Source organism: Haplochromis burtoni, unplaced genomic scaffold, assembly GCF_018398535.1.
Source record: "Haplochromis burtoni strain Fernald_Lab_line unplaced genomic scaffold, NCSU_Asbu1 Contig_100, whole genome shotgun sequence".
Classification (NCBI taxonomy): domain Eukaryota; kingdom Metazoa; phylum Chordata; class Actinopteri; order Cichliformes; family Cichlidae; genus Haplochromis; species Haplochromis burtoni.
Genome location: NW_024582461.1, coordinates 1,193,520 through 1,212,593, shown reverse-complemented (window position 1 = coordinate 1,212,593; position 19,074 = coordinate 1,193,520). Strand labels below are relative to the sequence as shown.

Sequence of the window (19,074 nt, the reverse complement as noted above, 5' to 3'; positions counted from 1 at the left end):
CAAAAACGAAGGGAAACCAATGCCTTTCCTACACAAAGAAGAGCACAATTGTTTATCACCTAGTTAAGAAAGGATCTCCTGTGGTATCAAATCCAAAACTTGTGCATTCCTTCTTGGACCATTTTATGTTACCTTGAAAGAGAAAACAACACTATCATCCCATGCAAATGTGTGCGTCTTGAAAGCAAATGTTGGAGTGTAATTGTACAAATTATTTAACTTTTTTCCTTTTTTTTTCTTTTTTTTTTTGTTTTTTTTTTTTTTCTTATACATTTATTCGAACAGCAGCTTCATTCGATTCATATCTTCACTTCGAGCACAATTCTTAGTTGTTTTAGATATGTTTGAATTACAGCTTGTCTTTCTAATCCAGGTGAATCATATAAGACAGATGAGAAAAACATGCAGAAGTAAAAAGCTTGGATCATATTACACGAGCAGCTTTCAAAATGTCCATGATGTATTTATATACTAGCTGTTTTTGTTTCATCACAGCCTTTTGCACATGAAGCTTTGCCTCTCAACTAATACTGTGTTAACTAACCAAGCACATGCTATAAGTTATGAATGCTCATTCCAGTACAGAAAGAGTTATTACCAGTAAATTATCCAGTTAAGCCCCTTAATTCTTGTACATGCCTTTGACTTTTGGTGGGAAGGGTTTGGTTTAGGGTGCTGAGGTAACTGAGGCATGGCTCGATTTTACTATATGAAAGGGGATTTGTGTTTCGTATCCACTTTGAGTGAAACACCTCACCTGACTTAATAGACACTTCCTTTGCTTGGGACTGCAGTTGCAACTCTGTGAATGAAATGTACAAAATCAATGTCTGAAAATAATGGTCTGTTTTAAGTTAAGACATTTAATTTTGTCTGCCACGAGTTAATTTAGATGTGCATGCTGTAGACTTGCTTTCAATGGTGCAAAAATCCTAGATTTTTCTTTTGTTTCCAAAAAGGAGAGTAACCTGTTGATTGAACTTAATAGAGGCCAATTTATTTTTGGCTCAAACTCTGCATACATACATCATGTACTAATACTGGTAACGCTATGCACCAGAATGAGCAAGAATGGAAACAGACTTATTATTGACTGCATACTTAATGTAAATTATGCTTACCAGTTCTATTGATGCCAATTTTGTAATAATTATAACAATCATTGTGAGAAATCTATTCTTGAAAAGTCCTCTCTCCTTCAAATCTTCACACACACAATGGAACAGAAATGTCCTCACACACTGCCCATACTAAAACTTTTTGTACACCCCCCTCCCCTCCATTGGTCTTAAATTGGAAATCAGAACATCTGAATGACAACATTTTCACTGTATACAGAAGCACTTTTGTTAAAGTTGTGACATATTTTCACTTTTTTCTTTTTTCTTTCTTTTTTTTTTTTCCTTTCTGCGATGATGTACAATAAATGTGATGTATTCGTGTATGGCCACAAGTGAAAATGCAATTCAACTGAGGTGGATTCCCTTTTCTCTTTCCATTAATATTATAGAGCTCTGCACCCTTATGTACCTATTCACTTTTTGTATTTCATTTCGGTCTGTTGGTGTTCCACGGTGAGCTGGATGCAAGATAGATACTGTACTAAATTGTACTGTTATTGATTGGAAAATGTAATAAAAAGCTGTTTGAGATCTTGCTTTGTGTTTTTGTGAGGGTTCTGTCAGAATCTTCTGATGTGCCATTTAAACAATTCACTGCTTTGTGCAGCTTTGAGTTTTTGGAGGGAGCCTTAAAAAAAAAAACTAACTTGTATGCAGTAATTGTATTGTGTTCACTAAAGAGGGACTGGATTTGTTTTTCTGACCTATGCAGAAGGAATTGTGATGCATCTGGATGTACAAATTTTTTTTGAGTTTTTTTAAAATTGTGTAACAGTGCTTGTATTATTACTCTATTGTCAGATTTCAGCAACATAATTTTATATGGTACTTTTTGTTTCCTTCCAAGGATTTCAAAGTCACTTTCATATGGCTTGAAGTAAAAATTTTCATTTGCACCCTGGTTAAAAACCAAGAAGGCGGCCCTGCTTCTGCTGGTGTAGATGTCTGTGCTGGTGGGGCTTTCACCGCCCTCACCAGAGTACTAGCATACCTCAGGTTCATGAGAAAGAATTGGTGTCCCTTCGTAAGTAGGTAGCAAGTGTTATGGCTCCAGGTAAAGTTTCCAATGAGATACACCAAGGTACCTGAAAGTGGAGGCCACTCCCACAGATGAAGTGCAGAGGAGGAGGGGAGTTGCCTTTTCTGCCGAAACCAATGATCATCACCTTTATTATCCCTGCACCAGCTTCCGTTGCTTTACCTCTTGTCTGTAGTCAGGCAATGTTGATCCCCAAACTTCTAAAATTGGTTTGTAAAACTGCTTTATGCACATGGAACTTTAAAGTTTCACTGTTCAAGTGAACAACATCCTATTATGGGGATAAGCCATGCAGAAAGACCAATTATCTGAAAATGACTTAATATTGAAAAAGCCAGTCTCTTCATCATAACTGGATTCTTTTAAGTTCACCCCAAACCGACGCAATAATGCATTTTACATTAACATGGGCATGACAGCTATGCTTTAGACACGCTCCAGTCTTCTGAAATTTGAAAGGCGGGGGCGCATTTACCTACAATTTAAAAATGTAGGTAAATACTTGTGATCCTAACTTCTTATTATCTGTCTGGCTTTCAAAGTTTGTATAGCTCATTCAAACCGCCATCTTCCAATCTCCAGCCAACAAACGGAAGCTGTTGTTGTAAATGACATACACTAAGCCTTATCTACTCCGTTTACGGGGGGAGGGGGGACAAAATTCACAATTAACTGTTAAGTTTAATTGTTTATTTTGCATTTAATCAATATAAACCAGTAAAGTAAAACATAAAATATTAGCCTTAGAATGCATTACGTAGGTACTTACTTACAACTGCTACTTACTTTTACCGACACAGACAGGACACCGCCCCCCGCCTGCCTGGGTGAAATGAAACCTTCCAGTTTAGTGACGTAGTTCCTTCTTCGCTTAGATAATGCCATTTTGCTTGCCTTACATGGCGCTGTTATTTTTCGCCTCGTGGAAAAATACTCGTCTGAGCTTTCCTTACTTTGCATGTTGGACGAGACAAGCGCTTTATTTAAGTTGCACCACTCCTCTGGGCCGAGCAAACTATTTTTAGGAAAACGTTACATCTTTTTGTTTAGCTGACGGAATTTGCGCAGTTTTCTTTTCAACAGGCACGTTAGAGCGGTCGTCGTCCGGTGTTGACGGCACAGATCCCCGTCCCAGCAAACAAAGGAGCAGTAAGATCGTTGCCCGCTTTTTAGCGCAATCTAAAAGTAGCATTATTGATTAAATCATTTGGATGTAAACTAGCCCCGACGCCGTTTTAGTTTTTTGTATTTGAGAAGTCTTTGTCTCAAGTATAATAAACAGTTTAGCCTGACTCATTCAGTCCTGTTAGCGTCATCGGCTAAGGTTAGCCGATTCTGTGGACAATTAGCGAGCTAACCGCTAGCATTGTTTTGCTTCTGCGAGTAAGTTTTATTTTTGCGGGGAAATGGCTGAGGTGTACATTCGAGTGGCGGAGGAAGAAAATGAGGAGCCCATGGAGATTCCCTCCGAAGACGACGGCACTGTTCTTCTTTCCACCGTGGCGGCTCAGTTTCCTGGGGCTTGCGGCCTGCGGTTCAGGAGCCCCGTGTCTCAGTGCATGAGAGGAGTGCGACTCGTGGAAGGGGTCCTGCACGCGCCAGAAAATGGATGGGGGAATGTCGTGTACGTGGTGAACTATCCAAAAGGTAAGGATTGGTGTTTTCCTTGTTCGTATTTAAACCTAGAGACTTTATCCGAACAGGTGGGCAGATATTATTTATAATTCATGAAGTAGCTTCAGGTTACTGAAAATAGATAAGTGACGTGACAAGTGACTTGGTCACGCCCACCAGAGTTCGGGCACTAAATCCATTCATTAAAAAGAGCACCAAAGGATTGATTTTGTTCCTTAAAGTCCTTCTGCCAAACCAAGTACCTATATTGCTGGACTTTGTTTTGAAGGGCATGATTATTTTAACCATACCATTTGGTGGTGTTTTTGTTTCGCCCGATTCCATTAAGGAACTTTTTAATTAAGATTTAATTAAGAGCTGACTGGGTTTCCACCAAAGGAATATCACCAGAACTGATTTTAAATTATCATTATTATTGTTCAAGTGGTGTGCAATTTGTTTTATTAAATGTCAAGGGAAAGAGGGAAATGCATAAACTACTAACTATATAAGAATTTTATATTTTGCATTTTGGTTGTATATCTTTCAAAATATTAACTCCCCCCCCCCCCCTCTCTTTCCATTTAGACAATAAAAGAAAAATGGATGAAATAGATGCCTCTTCTGCCGTGAAAATGAAGAGGGGAGATATGAAAACATCGGACCTGATTGTATTGGGTCTTCCTTGGAAAACGACCGAACAGGACCTTAAAGACTACTTTAGCACGTTTGGAGAAGTCATCATGGTTCAGGTATTACTTGGATAGTAAAACATTTGCGTTGATTTGCAATTTTTTATTTGTTTTATTTTCTTATTTTTGCTGGTGTTTTACTTTTTTCTTCTTTCATAGGTGAAACGGGATGCCAAGACCGGAAACTCTAAAGGATTTGGCTTTGTGAGGTTCACAGAGTATGAAGCTCAGGAAAAGGTGATCTCTCAGCGCCATATGATCGATGGGAGGTGGTGCGACTGCAAGCTCCCTAACTCGAAGGTGAATATGGTAATGCCCATGCATATACCCACACACTATGGGAATCAAAACTAAGCCAATACTGTGGTTAACAATCTGTAATGCTAATGCACCCTCCTTTCCTCTTTACAGCAAGGTCCTGATGAGCCACTAAGAAGCCGCAAAGTGTTTGTAGGCCGTTGCACGGAAGACATGACCACAGATGATCTACGACAGTTCTTTATGCAGTATGGAGAAGTCACAGATGTGTTCATTCCCAAGCCATTCCGTGCTTTTGCCTTTGTTACATTTGCAGATGATCAGGTAACGTATGAAATATGTAGAAGGTATTTCTTTCCTTCTTTGTTGGTGTTGCTTGCGTCCACATAATGAAATTTTTTTTTCTCCTTTCACAGGTTGCCCAGTCTCTCTGTGGAGAAGACCTTATTATCAAAGGAGTCAGTGTTCACATCTCAAATGCTGAGCCCAAACATGGCAATAGGCAGTTTGATCGCACAGCACGATTCGGAAATGGTTTTGGGGCTCAAGCATTTGGTAGCAGCCGTAGTGGGTTAGGGAGCAGCACTAACAGTAGTCTGGCTAATTTTGGTTCCTTCAGCTTGAACCCTGCCATGATGGCTGCTGCACAGGCTGCTCTGCAGAGTAGTTGGGGTATGATGGGTATGCTGGCTAGCCAGCAGCAGACATCCACCTCAGGCAGCACCTCCAGTGGAACGAGCTCTAGTAGAGACCAGAGTCAGTCTTTCAGTACAGGCAACAGTAACTACGGCACCAGCTCAGCCAGTCTTGGCTGGGGAACAGGGTCAAACTCTACAACCAGCGGTAGTGGGTTTAGCTCAGGTTTTGGGTCCAGCATGGAGTCAAAGTCATCTGGGTGGGGTATGTAAGTTAAGTGTTTGTATGGTAAGTACTGCGAGAAAGACGAGTCATTTCGAAATTTATTTCTGGTGTTGATGCGTATCTGAAAACTTAACACTTTTGCGTGAAGATGTTTTGTACATTTGGAAAAAAATGCTAAAGATTTAATTTAGGAAGTGTTGAAGTGAATTGTTTACCAGGATGTCTGAGAAAAGTGCTATTTTTGATGTCTCATTTGTTTGTATCCATTTCAACTGGATTCTCTAATGCATGTATTGTGAAATGTGATAACCATTTTTGAAAATGCATGAATGTTCGTGGTTCACCATTATCCGGCATTGTCATCGACCTAAAAGGCAATCTTGCATTGGGAAGAATCTGGTTGAAACATAAATGTTTTAAGTGCAACTTTATTTGCAGTCAAGTTCTATGGAAAAGCCTTCATTGAAATCTCTTCTGCAGTTCACCTCTCTTCCATTTCCCTGCGAGGAAGCTCCTCTTTGGCAGCATTCTTGGGGTGATATCGGTATCATTCTCCCTCTTCCCACCTGTAAATGCTATGCCATCAAAGAACGGCTTCACTCCGCATGTTCTAAGAGACGGTGGGTGTTTTCACTTTTATCCACTTTTACATGGAAAGAACAGCGCAACTGACATTTTAAGAACTGATGAGTGCGATTGAGGATGGCTTGTGGCGAAGAGTGAAGCGATGAGTGAGCGAACGGAGAGAGACGCGTGAAACGGACTGGTTGTGCAGTGAAAGAGCCCAAGTTGACTGCTTTCTGAGTGTGTGAGTGGAAGCTGCAGATGCTACGAGCGCCTCCCCTAACATGGACATTGTTTAATTAGTACTTCAAGATTTTTTTTTTTTTAATCTTTGCAAGTTTTTCCTTATTCTTAAGTATGTCTGTCAAGTGCAGAAATATCGAAATGTAGTGGAATGTTGTGATGAATATTTGTATTGCTTATATTATCTGATTTGAATGCCGTATGGTGTGTGCTCTCATGTTAATGAACTGATCTGTAAGTGTGTACTTGATGTGGATGACACCTGCTGAAGACACTGGGGGACGCGAGTGATGGTGTGCGAACGTGGAGTGGTGTGTCCAATGGTTCCCAGTAGATTTTGTTTGTGAGGTGTTTATAAACATGTCAAATGAAGGGAGTTCTCTAATAAAGTTCATTTGAATAGATGCTTAGTTGATATTACTTGAGTCAAGTTTGTCAAATCAAAAACCATCTAATTCGATTCACACATCTAGGGACTTTGGGCTCTGCTGGTCGAGGTCTCCGTTTGAACCCTGACTGAAGTCTGTTCTGAAGGAAGAAGATGGAAGTTCCAACACTTTCAGTGTGTGGCCTTCTCAGACATGGGGTAGTACCTGTCTTTTTGCTGCTTTTGATGGCTTGTTCGTGAATGATCCCCTTTTTTTAAATTATCCACACTTATGAGGTACTGGGAAGGTAAAACAGTCCAGCTCAGCAATGTGGCTTTGCTTTCCTTCAGCAATATTCTCTCTCTCTCTACTAGAGCTAATGTCAGGTTTCTGTGCCTTGGAATTGGGGATTTGTTTTAAGAGTCTCACTGAAAAACATGAAGGGAACAGTTTCTGTAGGGTCCCTTTGTCGAATGCTTTAAAAATCAAGTTTAATGTTTCATTCATACATGGTAACAAATCAGGTCAAAATTGTTACATGCACTAAAATTCAACATCACATTAGCAGATCCTGGGATGGAACTTTTCATTTATTTGCTCCAAATCTTGGCTACATAACTGTTTTGACAGGCACATGTCCCATGAAAGAATTAGGACTTTTGTTGGCTCTTGGCTTTATCAGATACATGTAAGTCAGTCTTCATGTTTATTTGATTGATTGGGCTCAAGTCAGATACCGCAGGCTTGCCTGTGTCCTGTCCTTATTCTCTGCTTTCCTCCTCAGTTTCTGTGTTCTTTCTCTTTGCAGTAGTCTTCTTTTTTAAACTCATGTGCTCCTGGGTCAGTTCGTCACTTTTATTTTGTATGTGGATGGACTGAAATAAATAAAGACAAATTAAACATTAAATTTGCTGTCTGCTGTAGATTATATATGCAATACACAGGTTCAGTAAACAATTATTTGAAATTATTTTAGTGGTTAACATTGGCATGACTACATGTTTGTTGTACTGTAAGTTAACTACAGAAATCATGTCACTGAATGTGTTGTTTCTTTGAATAACTCACCAAAGCAGTACTGCGGCGGGCTACAAGTTTCACATCATCTACAGACACTGTGCTTCTTTTAGCATGCCTGAAATGAAATTTGGGATTGGAAGCCACGTGGACATATTTGAATAGCTGCAGTTTGAGTAACACAGTATTTTTGGTAAAGTTGTTAATATGGTGCTGGGACAAAAAAAAAAAAAAAAAAAAAATGCTTACCTTGCAAAAGCCTCCAGGTCTTTTGCAAATATATCTGTTAAAAACAAAGAGTGAAATGTTGATTTCAGTCTGTTGCAAAACTGCATTAATGTTGACTGTTGTGGATCCTTGGTCCACTTGAGTTAGAATCATTTCAGATTATAACTCCATTCATTTCCATAGATATTGCTCAAAAGTTAAATAAAAATAAGGGAACGTGAGCACAGTATAATAAGGCATATTGCAGTTTTCAGGTAAATGGACCCTTTAGAAGCCATATCACCTTTGATGCAAATGAAAGGGAGAACAGGTTCACTAGAGGTGAAACAAGATGCCCCCAAAAAGGAAATGGTTTTGCAGGTTGTGGCTTTCTTCTTATCCTTATCTGACTGATACATATACGTGCTTCTCGTGATGCCTGTCTACAGCTCTGTCCAGCCCCCCTCCTCTGATAGCCCATCTCCTGGTTTCTCCTCCACACTATGCTTGGAAACAAAACAAATCTTGTGACAGACCATATGGATGTGCTAACCTGGACTGCCTGTGCAACCTAAAAAGGCTGCAGGTGCTGTTTCATGTTCCAGTAATGACAAGGACATCAACGAAAAGCAAAACTATATGTTAAAAATAAAAAAACAGAAGAGAAAGAGTGAGAGCGCCGTCGATGGTCACCACCTGTATTGCATTTTTAACTTGATAAACCTAACACACCACAACAAAAGACTACTGTACATGGACCAAAATTGACTCCATTATTGTTTTGACACAATTTTTGAATTCAGTGACAACTCATAATTAAGTAACTGCACTTTATTCCAGGAATGGGGTTTAGGGTAAGCTTAGGAAAAGTGTGTGTTTCCTGTTCTCTTTCTGAACTCAAGAAACCCAGAGTTCTCTTTTCCTTTTTGATGAAATCTAAGGAGTTCTGTAATGTCATTTCATTTCTACAATCCACACCAAAGAGCATATTAGCACACTGAGTTGCAAAGTTATATCAGGAAAAAAAGCTGAAATTGTATCCCCATATTTAGACTAAATTTTACATGCTTGCAAATTGTTGATTTAATCTGAGCCTGGAAGGAAAATTATACAGTCTTGATAATGCAAAATAATTTTACATGTGATTGGTCAAATCATATGATATATATATATATATATATATATCATATATGTTGAAATATGCTCATTAAAAACAAAGAGTGAAAACTACTACTTGAGTGTAACTGAATTACAAAAAAGAAGCAGCTAAAAACTGAATTTCACAATAATTTCATATGGAAAGGTATATTAAGTTTTCTAAACAATAACTGTATTATGGGTTTAAAAATGCAAAACTGTACATTATGAATCTGCATGATATTTTATATATCCGTTATTGAAAAATGTGTTCCAACACAGTGAGATAGAGCTGCTGCTAGGCAGGGTATGTAAATACCGCCACACTTTGTACTGATGTGCCAGTAAATTTTCCTATTTTATAACATATACCATCAAAAGATAAACAATGTTAACACACACACACACACACACTCTCACTTCATTATGTACACCATGCTATAGTCCTGTTTTGGACCCCCTTTTGCTTTCAGGACTGTCTTATTTCTTCATAGCATAGATTTAATAATGTGCTGGAAACACTCAGAGATTTTGGTCCATATTGACATGTTAGCATGATATAGTTGCTGCAGATTTGTCACCTGCACATCATGATGTGATTGTCTTTTTCCACCACATCCCAAAGGTACTGTTGGATTGAGATCTGGTGACTGTGCAGGCTATTTGAGTACAGTGAACTCATTGTCATGTTCAAGAAACCATTTTGAGATGATCTGAGTTTCGTCACATGATGTGTGATTCCTTTGGAAACCAGAATAATGCACCATGTCATACAATGGATATACTATTGGCATAAAAGAGAGGACATGGATATGCAACAATACTAACAGTACTAAGTACTACAATCAGTACTAACAGACTGACAGTTCATTCATTCATTTTCTACTGCTTATCCAGGGCCAGGCAGCAAAAGCCGCAACCTAAGCTGAGAAGCCCAGACCTCCCTCTACCTCAGCTAACCAACTGAACCATTGATACAAGACAGGATAGATCCATGCTTTCATGTTGTTTATGCAAAATCCTGGTCCTGCCATCTGTTCCAGCACAAATTGAGAATAAGCAGACTAGGCAACATTTTTCAAATTTTGTAATGTACAATTTTAGTGACTCCATGTGAAATGTAGCTTAAGTTTTCTATTCTTAGCTAGGGATGGGTACCGGTATCCAGTGCCATTATGGCACCGGTTCTGACATAAACGGTAGTAACCAGACCGAAAAGCAGCGCACATTTCGGTGCTTTATTTCTGTGCTTTTTTTTTTTTCTTGAGATGTCGTACACTTTGGATTCTAGCCAATCATTTTACCTTTCCAAGGATAGTAGGCGGGCCCAGGTATGTACGTTCTTTTAGAGCAGAGCTGCAGATTAAAAATGCCCAAGGCAAAGCAGTTAAAAGTCTGGCTGTACTTCACAGCAAAAGATGCAAACTCAGCAGCCTGCAACAAGTGCTTTAAGCTGATACTGTGCAAAGGAGGTAAAACCTTGAACCTGATGAAACACCTGGCGACACATAGCGTTTTTTTTTTTAAAAGCCGAGAAATGCACCGTATTTGATAGCTTGATGCAAGACCTCACACCGAGCACATCTACTGTGGGAGTGGTGTTATCGGACCCGGAGTTAGCAACATCCCCCAAAAACCGAAGAGGAGAGTCGTGGCCCCTAGCCCTGCCAGTGTAGCAGAAATGATGACGGATGATGATAGCAGCAGCAGCCGTTCTTCTCTGGGCGAGTAGCTTAATGTTGCTCGTGTGTAATACGTTGAGTAGGCTAATCACGTTATTACATTAATGCATGTAAGGTGAACTAGCAAACACCGTTGTAGTTACATGCGGCTGTCTTCTTGTTTGACAGAGTGATACCATATATGCCCTATAGCTGCAGAAAAGACAAACATTGTTATCTTTTTACAAAAACAAAAACAAAAAAAAAACAAAACAGCTAAACATGAGAGGTTTTAGGACAAAGTTTGTGTTTTCCATTGTTTAAGCACCGGTTCCAACCAAAGGAGGTATGTTGTATCAACAGAAAAGGCTAACTTGGTTATCATTTTGCAGAAAAAAAGAGACTTCTAAAAATAAAAACATAAGAGGTTTTTGGACAAAGTTTGTGTTCTCCATTCTTTAATCAAAGGAGCTTGCAAAGAAAAGCGTCTGGATTTCTTTAAGTTACTTGCAGACATTTCACCTCTCATCCGAGAAGCTTCTTCAGTTCTTAGGTCAAATGGTGGGGAGTCCCAGATTAAGTCAGTCCCAGGTGGGGAGTCTCCATTCTTTAAGCACCAGTTAGAGCACCGTTTAAGCACCGGCTCCATTTCAAAAGTACCGGTTTGGCCCCGGTATCGGATAAAACCTAAACGATACCCATCCCTATTCTTAGCTGACAAGAGCGAAAGCTGGTGTGGTATTCTACTGCTGTAGCCCATCTACTTGATATACTGTGCTGATGTGCTTCTGCATGTTAGTTGAAATGAGGGGGTATTGTGTTATTGTTGCCTTCCTATCACCTCAAAGCGATCTGGCCAACAAAGCATATTCACTCAGGGAAATGGGCTTCCTGTATATTTTCTCTTCTTCAGACCATTCACTATAAACGCTTGAGATGGCTGTGTGCGGAGAAAAAAAAATCACAGTAGTTTCTGAAACACTCGGAAAACTAACCACATCACGTTTGAAGTCACTTAACCCCTGCAATCTGATTGGCTGATTAGAAATCAGGTATACCTAATAAAGTGGTCAGTGAAAGAATATCCTCATTAGTTGAACACCTACCACACTGTCTGAATGTCGTCTCGGCTATTGCCGCTATAGCTTGTCGGCTGAACGGTCTCCGGTGGTCTTCACCGATCTTCTGGCAGAGACGACCCACTGTATAATGAACTGCAGCTTTTAACCTCTAAAACCCCAAAACACATCACGTTAAAACACATCATAACGGTCCTGTGTAGTAGCTTTCCCAACGTCCCTTTGTGTTAGCTAATATTAGCCAAACAGGCAATCAGTGAAGAGAACTGAAACACTTACCTGGTGAGTTTCCTCTGTATCCACTGACATTTTCAAGCAGAACTGTTGACAAACCAAACCGAAGATTTCCCAGACAACCACAACAAAAAGGAAAGTCACAAACTGAAGATTAACTACTGCTGAAAACACGATATGTAACCTGTAAACTGATTTTTAAGCTATTTGTTCAGAGATAACTGTTTGATAGCTACAAAATTAAACTCGCGGCATAAATGCGTCAACAAACCAACGAGTCCGCCGCTTCTTCTTCAGTGTTTTGCTTCAATTGGTATCCACAGTTTCCGCTTACTGCCCCCTCCTGGTGTTATTAGTCTTTTACATTTCAGTTCACTTCCAACCAGTGTGCTTTTTGTTTGACTGTGGAAAAAATGACGCCCCCATTGTTTGACTTCCCTAAAGGCAAGCCCAAACGTCTCTATCGCCCCCTGGTGTCTGGCTTCCGTAAAGGCTATTAACCCCACACACTCAATGTTAGCGTATGGGCCAGGGGGGTTAAGTAAAACACTCAAGTCCACCTCAGATATACATATAACAGACACATTCTTCCATGTTAAGTAGTTTGTGTGGTCAATGGGTCACTTCTCCCAAAAGTCTGATTTTAATTAATAACTTCTAAAATTGTAAAACTGTGGTCTGACAGGGTTATGATGACAGCTTTGATTGAGAGCTGTTGTCCCTGAAAATCTTGCTTATCTCAGTTCAGGAACTAAAGCTGTTAAGTTTACTTAAACTACAGGTTAGATGCTTTATTTAATGTTTGTAGAAGATAACAGCAATGATCAATGAAAACATCTTCAAAATGAACCAGCCAACAATTATAAGTAACCCTGGACGATCTTTTTCTGCTCATGACCTCATGAGATTTTGTGATACATTAAAAGAATGAAAGATAACCCCAACGCTCTTTTTTTCATGTCACAGAAGGAGGAAAATCAAAAAGGCTTTTCTGGAGCACTGATGGCACTCTCTGTGGACAGCGCCCTCCAGAAAGAAATCGATCAGCTCTCCACCTCCTCCTGAGTAATCACAGTGCACGATCATGCAGTCAAAGGAAGTACATACGTAGTTTACAAAGTCCAGGGTTTGAATGAGATCTTTCCTCAGCTTGTACTTCAATTGCCAATCAGCTTGAGAAGTCTGACAGTGTGTCATGCTTAATTTCTGCAACTTAGGTCACAGTATTACAGTCATACTGATCTGTTGGGCAAAACCTCAGAGAGAAATGCTGCATGTGCACACGTTGCATTAGTTTAAAAACGTCTAGTGCTAACATGATGCATGTGTGTTGTCTGTCAGATGGCGCCAACAAGGACACTTCAGCAGCGAGCAAGTCTAAACAACATCATGTATTTACTGTACTGGCAGACATGTTTTGGTTCTGTGATACTGGAAGCCGAAGGGCACCGTTGCAAAAAGTTAACACCTCCCCCCCACTTTACTATAAAACAATCATTTCTTTCATACGTCCACTTCTTTCCTTTATCTTTTTATAAAAGTTATTTAACCTCCCTCTACTTTTACTGCTTTTTTAAAGCAGAGAAATTTAATCTCAACATCTGTTAACACCATGTTTTAGAAAGTGAGAAAGCTTGCCATTTTCATTATGGCAACATGAAATGAATCTGTATGCGGAAAGACTAGCATTTCGTTTGATAAATATCTACAAAGGTAGCTTTAAATTCCTAAGAAAGCTTTAGTATAAAACACTTTAGGATTGTGGAAAGTGTTTTGTGCATCATTCTAAAATATAAAAAGGAAAAGATATAGTTTTTGTTGTGTTATGATGTCAGTTAACGAGACAATAAACACACAATGCACTTCATTTTGAGAGTTTAATCACATAGTCCTTTTATAAATTTGTTTGCAGACTTGATCCCCACAAGTGAGCTCCTGAAAAAGAAAAAAAAAAAATTGTAATTGAAGATCAGTTTTAAAAGGGTAATACAAACAACAAACAAACAAAAAACAGCAGGAGTTCAATGAATGGCATCAGTGTTCAGAGGGAGCAGCATTTTCATTTGTATGGTTACAGTTGTACACATGTACAATCACAGGATTGTGAATGTTATAAGTTAAAATATTAACAGGGACACCAGCATAAAGTTCAGAGTCATACCAGATGAAGCTCATCTCCCTCAAGCCAGTGAGCCCACCCTCGGTTTCTCTTTTCTCCTTTTTGAACACACACCAGCTTTTCATTTTCCCAGTTGACCACAGACTGTTAGAGTAACATAAAAAAATAAAATAAATAAAAAATGATAAACTACACAGTTTCCCCAATACTTAAACATAAATGGAGTTTACACTTTGTAAAGAGGCTGCTTTTGTTTTGCACCACTGATCACAAATCTAATAGCGACCTTTAAAACTGGAGGTTACATTTTGGTAACATTTTTACCTTACAGGTGCGGTTGTCCATTCCTTTCGTTACCTCCTCGAACTCCTCTCCGGTCTTGAATGAACACTCGTAGTTTCTTAAACTACTGAGTGTCTGAATTGTGAAGCAATGTCCGTCCTGCTTAATCACTTTCTGAGGCTTCAACATAGAAGCAATCTTGCGCGTTGCAAAATCAACACCTGCATGTCAAAATGAGAGGGATAAGTGACAACACTTTCTACAAAATGTTTACACTCCAAAAAGAGTAAAAACTATAACCTGCCATATATAAGTTTTACGTACACCTAAGTTCAAGAACTCTAAACCAACTAAATATGAGGTTTTCTACTCATCTCATTTTCTGCACGCAGTCTTCCAATTTGCTTTAAAAAGGGTGAAACTTACCAAGTGCAACCATGTAGCCCTCAAAATTGACATTGCTGACCATGTTCCACGTCCCACTGAGGTTGGCAGGCATTTTGGATGTTAGGTGGCCTCTTTGGAAGACGCAACAGCAGAATTTCAAGAGTGGAAGGATGCGAAGTTGTTGGGTGGGCTCTTTTTATTGTGTGTCAAATATGGGGTAAGGGTGATGCGTTGCTTATGCTCTAGTTAATTTGGGCACATACGCAGGAGGGTGGAGCAAGACTTTTGAAATAATGTGAGGAAACTATCCTGTTCCAAATAGATTAACAGCCTTGCACGACGCAAGGTTTTTTATTTTTATTTTAATATACTCAGCTTTATCCGTACTTTTACGTGGGCTTTGTACTAAAAGAGGACTTGTGCGCAGATGTGATAATAGCGTAAAAAGCTCGAGGTAATTAAATCTGTAAGCATGCACACCTGGAGTCAGTGTTTCTTTATGAATCGTAGTTTGTGTGGAGAGGATCGGCCTCACATCCAGCCCTGTATCCGCCCAGTTTCTACCATACATGGTCGATGCTAACCTCATGAATAGAAAGTTACCGATCACTGCTTATTTCTCTGTGCCAGTGCAGCCGCCATGAGTCAGTATAATGCAGTAAGCGATTAAACCCAGTAGCCAAGTATCAGAAGTTCAGGCCTGTGCATTCCGGGAGTGGGTGAGGGGGTAAAAGTGATGGCGAAAGGGCGCTGAAGAAATCTCATACAATTTCAGAGTGTTAGCGAGTTTTAACAAAAATAATTTTTAAGCGTCTAAAATGTTAAAACCAACTTTAAAAAAATTTAAGCATAACTTATTGGGGCAAATGTTCTGAGTTCAAGGAGTAAAAAGTGCAGGCTTGGACAGGATGAAATACAATCCTTCCTCTGGTCAACAAGGGCGTTTGGCACTTTAATACAACACGTGCCAGGGACAGTGTTACAGTACATACGCGTCTGGATGTGCAGCATCCATGTTTCTTTACTTGCTGGTCTTCATGGCATATCACAGCAGCAGATGGATACCAAAGAATCAGAGATTAAGATTGTAAGTACTCTCATACATAAAGATTTCAGAATGACTTTCTGTTTACTATGACCTTAATCTATTTTCCGTTCACTTCCCCCTTCACAGTCAACTACTGAATGTACTGTTCATCACAATTGTTCTGGCTCCTCAGTTCTACGTGATGGGAAGGTAAGTGGGACGCAGGCAATGGCATCATGCCATACAGCCCGCAGGTTACTCGTACAAGAAGGAACATGAAGTTAACAATGGTTTCTATTTTGGTTAAAGGCCCAAATCCTCAAGATACTGCAGGCAGCCCCTTCTGAACAACCTGTCAGCCTCAGTTGCTCTGTCCTTGATGGCTTCAGGTAAGTCCCCTCAGCTCAGCAGTCCCAAAGCAGATACTCTAACAGCATTTACACAGGTTTAATAGGAACAGTGATTGTTTTTTTTCAAGGTTTTGCAGTGATATTCACACTGACAGACCCAGTTCATCAGAGCTTGTGGGCTGCCTACCATGTGTTTGGTCTACTGTCATGTGGCCAAGGTTTGTGCACTACTATCCTGACTCTGACAGCAGCAGCATGTGTAAGAAAAAAAAAAAGCAATATTAGCCAGTTCAACCCCTCAAAAAAAACTCCTGCAGCATGTCAATGATTTGTATGTACGGTATGTTCACAGGCCAAAACCACCCCTGAGCTGTACTACATGTCCCTTGTCCTAACAGTGGTCTCTGCTATCAGTACAGGTGAAAGACAACTCTCCCTTTCTCTTGCACACTGGAGAATTCATTCATTCATAAAATCTTCATTTCGAAGGACTAACACCTGCTTCTGTCCATTCAGGTTTTTTCATGGTCAGAGGAGGACTGTGGCTAACCAACAGGCACTCTGTGACAGATCCAAGCAGAAACAATGAGTTATAAAACACTCCAGCTGTCCCACAATGATATGTGACACTACACATGTAAAGAATTCATGAGGGCTCCTTGCCACCAGCAGCTTGTAATTTTAAACCAGGAGAAAGAAAAAGGGAAAGTGACTTAATCCAGCTCACATTTTTTTTTAATGCACACTTCAGAAAAGCAGCTGTTGATTTTCTTTTTGCACCGAGGAAATGTATTCCATGTAACAATTTATTACTAAAAAAATAATATTTCATACAGTAGATTTGACATGATTACAAGCAATGGTGTGAATGTAAATTCTGAACTGGATTTTTATCTTATTACTGAAGCTACAATAAAGAAATTCTAGCATGAAAACTAAAATTACATTTGTTGATTTAAAGCCAAGGTGTTCAGGAACCCCTCATCTAAATGTTTTAATATAAAGTAACTGTAAGAATTACTTTCATATTAAAAAAAAAAAGAAAAAAAAAGACAAGTGCAACTTCCAGTTCTTTTTAATTTTCTTATTATAGACTGTATTGACAGACTCCCAAACATCATTTCATATGTTACATATCCATTCAATACAAATCACTTTGTAAAATTCTCAAATATAAAGCAGGAGGAAAGATATAAAAGTATGAAGAAGAAATCAAATCACTTCAAAAATGCAGAGGAAATCAGACTAAACTGCTGTGGCTTACTACAACAGAAAATCTGTGTTGCATCATATGAAATACAATAATGTATAATGTTGATTTACACTTGCCTTCAACCACAGGGTTTAACAATTTCTTTCTGGACCACCGCCCAATGAAAGACTTAGATCACTGATGCCCTTAATTAACGGTATCTGTAATTAACACAATCATTTTTTAATGTTTCCTGCAATGTTAACACACCAGTATGCACAAGCTCTTTAATCAAAATAATTTTAATGCTAAATATATGTATTCATCTGTTAATTTTTACATTTAATGCTTAAAAGAAAGCAGAAAAAAAACAGTAAACGTTGCAAATTATTATTTTTGATGAAGATGCCAAATTGCAGTTATTTACTTTCATTCATGGAGAGAAAAAATTGTTATAGAGACTGAATGTTAATTTGAATAATTGATATATTTCTGACTTCTCACAATTCAGTTTCCCAGCTGAAATTTGGAAATTAACTGTAAATTCAGTTAATCGTTTGCCTATTAAATAAATTTTTTCTGTATTGTCTTGTTTTTAAATGGCAGGTGCTACTAAATTTGTTAAACACCATATTCACAACAGACTAATATAGCTAAAGAGATGACGGATGTGTTTAGCATGTTTTCTTACTTTGTTCCTAATCTTGAGGCACAAAGACAACACCACTGCTGACACTTAGTGGAATTGAGCTTTTATTTAAAGATGGTCTTCAATAAAGAAACCAAAAATATGATGTAGTGTTAATGTTGTTTTCAATCATTTTGACTCAAAAGCACCTCCAGGTCACATTAATAGAAGAAAAATGTGATCTGGTATGGGAATGTGATTATCTCTTTAGTAAAACACATATTTTACATCACCTGATTGTGTATGTATGGCAGTACCACTCCACAGAATAAAGCATTCATCCAATAAGAGCAGATTATACAGTAAACTGGATATCTTTAAATTCACCTGAGATCTGTTATAATTCACACATACAAACACCTTAATTCATCCGTGTGTTGTAACTGTCTTCCAGCGACACAACAATCGTCTGCGCTGTGTAGTTTGCAAAGGAAACTTCATATATTCCTCTAGATTCCCACTCACTTCATACTTAGACTTAAATGATCAAAAATCTTCATATGCATTTCACACACACACATAAAAAAATACTCATATGAGGTTAAAACTTTTAAGAACATGGACCAATGATTTCATTAATGACAAATTACATACACTCAGCATCCCTTCTAACTCATTTCTGGTTTATAGTACCGTGTTAAACCTACGCCATAACCTATCCTTTGGCCTGACATGCACTGTCAACAGGTGTGACAGGTATGTTTGGTAATATCCTCTGTAAACACAGATTATTGATTAGCACCAGTATAATTCCTCTATTTAACAAAATCTAATAGGCTGTAATTGTATAGCTTGCTTATTGTGCTAATGAAAGTGGATACATGCTGTTAATCTTGTTTCCCAAGCTCCAACATAACTTTTAAAAAAGTGATTCTTTGCCTTCATAAACTCAAATAATTTTGAGTAAAATGAAACTAAAATATATAAAAATATA

At 38.7% G+C, this 19,074-nt stretch overlaps 4 protein-coding genes across 6 annotated transcripts; 2 read left to right on the top strand and 2 right to left on the bottom strand.

Annotated features, from left to right (window-relative positions):
* Positions 1-3,022: 3,022 nt before the first annotated feature.
* On the top strand, positions 3,023-7,667 carry tardbpb (TAR DNA binding protein b). Of its 3 annotated transcripts, XR_316109.3 has the most exons (6): positions 3,023-3,807; positions 4,363-4,526; positions 4,626-4,775; positions 4,878-5,048; positions 5,141-6,205; positions 6,866-7,667. XR_316109.3 is itself a non-coding variant. In XM_042223057.1 (5 exons), the coding sequence occupies exons 1-5, from the start codon at positions 3,567-3,569 to the stop codon at positions 5,630-5,632; spliced, it is 1,209 nt and encodes a 402-aa protein (XP_042078991.1). In that variant the 5' UTR covers positions 3,023-3,566; the 3' UTR covers positions 5,633-6,797. The 3 variants fall into 3 exon arrangements, 2 of the variants coding, with proteins under 2 accessions (XP_042078991.1, XP_005927507.1); XM_042223057.1 differs by lacking the exon at positions 6,866-7,667 and having other exon boundaries at positions 4,626-4,766; positions 5,141-6,797; XM_005927445.3 differs by lacking the exon at positions 6,866-7,667 and having other exon boundaries at positions 5,141-6,797.
* cenps (centromere protein S) lies at positions 7,454-12,573 on the bottom strand. Its single transcript, XM_005927444.3, has 6 exons — positions 12,367-12,573; positions 12,141-12,182; positions 11,889-12,012; positions 8,027-8,060; positions 7,829-7,895; positions 7,454-7,635 (listed from the first exon to the last, which is right to left on the bottom strand). Exons 2-6 carry the CDS (start codon positions 12,168-12,170, stop codon positions 7,522-7,524), a joined length of 369 nt encoding a protein of 122 aa, XP_005927506.1. The 5' UTR covers positions 12,171-12,182; positions 12,367-12,573; the 3' UTR covers positions 7,454-7,521.
* A 1,385-nt stretch (positions 12,574-13,958) lies between these two features.
* On the bottom strand, positions 13,959-15,036 carry rbp7b (retinol binding protein 7b, cellular). Its single transcript, XM_005927446.3, has 4 exons — positions 14,923-15,036; positions 14,539-14,717; positions 14,257-14,358; positions 13,959-14,030 (listed from the first exon to the last, which is right to left on the bottom strand). The coding sequence occupies exons 1-4, from the start codon at positions 14,993-14,995 to the stop codon at positions 13,977-13,979; spliced, it is 408 nt and encodes a 135-aa protein (XP_005927508.1). The 5' UTR covers positions 14,996-15,036; the 3' UTR covers positions 13,959-13,976.
* On the top strand, positions 15,022-19,074 carry LOC121814898. The gene is made up of 6 exons (XM_042223058.1): positions 15,022-15,970; positions 16,058-16,120; positions 16,220-16,299; positions 16,389-16,519; positions 16,613-16,679; positions 16,777-19,074. Exons 1-6 carry the CDS (start codon positions 15,897-15,899, stop codon positions 16,854-16,856), a joined length of 495 nt encoding a protein of 164 aa, XP_042078992.1. The 5' UTR covers positions 15,022-15,896; the 3' UTR covers positions 16,857-19,074.